Source organism: Mizuhopecten yessoensis, unplaced genomic scaffold, assembly GCF_002113885.1.
Source record: "Mizuhopecten yessoensis strain PY_sf001 unplaced genomic scaffold, ASM211388v2 scaffold9683, whole genome shotgun sequence".
Lineage (NCBI taxonomy): Eukaryota > Metazoa > Mollusca > Bivalvia > Pectinida > Pectinidae > Mizuhopecten > Mizuhopecten yessoensis.
In genome coordinates this window covers 698,438-701,321 of record NW_018408170.1, presented here as the reverse complement: position 1 = coordinate 701,321, position 2,884 = coordinate 698,438, and the positions used below count along the sequence as shown (strand labels likewise).

Here is a 2,884-nt window from a genome sequence, read left to right as displayed (position 1 = left end):
TCCAGGGTAAATCATGGTAACTAGAGTATGGGACAGATCCCAGGGTAAATCATGGTAACTAGAGTATGGGACAGATCCCAGGACATGTAATGGTAACTATAGTATGGGACAGATCCCAGGGTAAATCATGGTAACTAGAGTATGGGACAGATCCCAGGACACGTAATGGTAACTAGAGTATGGGACAGATCCCAGGACATGTAATGGTAACTATAGTATGGGACAGATCCAGGGTAAATCCTGGTAACTAGAGTATGGGACAGATCCCAGGGGAAATCATGGTAACTAGAGTATGGGACAGATCCCAGGACATGTAATGGTAACTAGAGTATGGGACAGATCCAAGGTAAATCATGGTAGCTAGAGTATGGGTCAGATCCCAGGACATGTAATGGACTCTAGAGTATGGGACAGATCCAAGGGTAAATCATGGTAACTAGAGTATGGGACAGATCCAGGGTAAATCATTGTAGCTAGAGTATGGGACAGATCCCAGAGCAAATCATGGTAACTAGAGTATGGGACAGATCCCAGGGTAAATCATGGTAACTAGAGTATGGGACAGATCCAGGGTAAATCATTGTAGCTAGAGTATGGGACAGATCCCAGAGCAAATCATGGTAACTAGAGTATGGGACAGATCCCAGGGTAAATCATGGTAACTAGAGTATGGGACAGATCCAGGGTAAATCATTGTAGCTAGAGTATGGGACAGATCCCAGAGCAAATCATGGTAACTAGAGTATGGGTCAGATCCCAGGACATGTAATGGACTCTAGAGTATGGGACAGATCCCAGGGTAAATCATGGTAGCTAGAGTATGGGACAGATCCCAGAGCAAATCATGGTAACTAGAGTATGGGACAGATCCCAGGGTAAATCATGGTAGCTAGAGTATGGGACAGATCCCAGGGTAAATCATGGTAACTAGAGTATGGGACAGATCCCAGGGTAAATCATGGTAACTAGAGTATGGGACAGATCCCAGGGTAAATCATGGTAACTAGAGTATGGGACAGATCCCAGGGTAAATCATGGTAACTAGAGTATGGGACAGATCCCAGGGTAAATCATGGTAACTAGAGTATGGGACAGATCCCAGGGTAAATCATGGTAACTAGAGTATGGGACAGATCCCAGGGTAAATCATGGTAACTAGAGTATGGGACAGATCCCAGGGTAAATCATGGTAACTAGAGTATGGGACAGATCCCAGGGTAAATCATGGTAACTAGAGTATGGGACAGATCCCAGGGTAAATCATGGTAACTAGAGTATGGGACAGATCCCAGGGTAAATCATGGTAACTAGAGTATGGGACAGATCCCAGGGTAAATCATGGTAACTAGAGTATGGGACAGATCCCAGGGTAAATCATGGTAACTAGAGTATGGGACAGATCCCAGGGTAAATCAGGGTAAATCATGGTAACTAGAGTATGGGACAGATCCGGGAAAAGCATGGTAGCGAAAGTATGGGACAGATCCAGGGTAAATCATGGTAGCTAGAGTATGGGACAGATCCCAGAGCAAATCATGGTAGCTATAGTGCATTTGTCTCTCGTGCCCCGATACTGATTGTATATATCATCATAAAGAGGACTTCACATCTGCTTCCTTGTTATGACCAAAGGAGGAAGTCCCCTTGAGCTGGGACAGACCAAGGGCCAGTCCTGGTAGCATGAATGTATGTCTTATCTTAATTGTTATAGGGTCAGGATCTCATTCTGATTCAGTCATATTGTAGACATGAGAACAGATCCCAGTCCAACTTTTTGTGACATGGACATACTTGTCTAACAGTGCTGAGCATCATGATATATGAGTAAAGGGTGGGGATCTTGACTGTTTACAAGTTATGACACATTTTCCATACAGGGCCCCTACCCCTGGGATGGGAAAGGATCCAAGGCCAAGCTGTAATTTCAGCACTTATTGGTTTAAATATCATTACTCCAAACTCTCTGAACTTTTGTTGGAAGATTTTAACTCAGTTTACTGATGTAAGTTTGATAAAGGGTCAAGGTAATTCATTTCTAAATATCGGGTCAAGGTCTTTCACTTTGAATTATTATTATCATAGGCCTATTGGTTATTCTGAAGAAGTTTTTAGAAGGATTAACACAATTGATTCCTGTGACACTAAAAGCAGGTCAAGGTCATTCATCTGATCTAACTTTGAAGCCCTTCCTCCCAGCGTGCTACTGGCCAAAATATGCAGCAAAAGTCAACTTAACATTTCTTTTTACATTTGGTCTTTGTAACCTTGAAAGAGAATTAATGTCCATCACTGGAACAACCTTGACACTATAGGTCCCTGGGTTTTATTTTCAAAAATCATTCAAATATATATATAAATATTTTACAATAATTGCGAAACAAGTTTTTACAACTTATATTAGATATATCATTATCTTTGTCTAGTTATAGTATCTTTGTCACTTGGCCTTTTGGGTCAGGGGAGATAAAATTTCGTGACATTAATTTGATTTCTTACTCTTTGACCAGCACACATCTTGACAGGACTTGTCTGGTTCACCAAGCAGGAACTTGATTGATGAACTCGGAGGCCATTTGGCTGGCCGTTTTTGAAATTCGCAGAAATTCTGATGCTCAATATAGGCATTCATCCTCTGAAGCATCCCCTCCTCTGTAAACTCATACGGCAAATATGGCTGAAACTGCAACACAAAACACAACTTTTTCACTAACAATTTTATGTAATACAATACACAAATTTATATTTACATTTCCACATCCTCCATATCCAGGAGTTACCCTCACTTTAAACTCTCTACACCCCTGGAATCATCCTCCATATCCAGGGGTTACCCTCACTTTAAACTCTCTACACCCCTGGAATCATCCTCCATATCCAGGGGTTA

At 41.8% G+C, this 2,884-nt stretch overlaps 1 protein-coding gene across 2 annotated transcripts in view; it reads right to left on the bottom strand.

The window, feature by feature from the left end:
• LOC110458649 (alpha-1,6-mannosylglycoprotein 6-beta-N-acetylglucosaminyltransferase A-like) overlaps positions 1-2,884 on the bottom strand; it is a 104,217-nt gene that overhangs the window by 11,737 nt on the left and 89,596 nt on the right. For both annotated transcript variants that reach the window (XM_021510447.1, XM_021510448.1), the window contains one exon: positions 2,497-2,680. In XM_021510447.1, the coding sequence (XP_021366122.1) occupies positions 2,497-2,680 (184 nt within the window). The remainder of the gene's footprint in view (positions 1-2,496; positions 2,681-2,884) is intronic.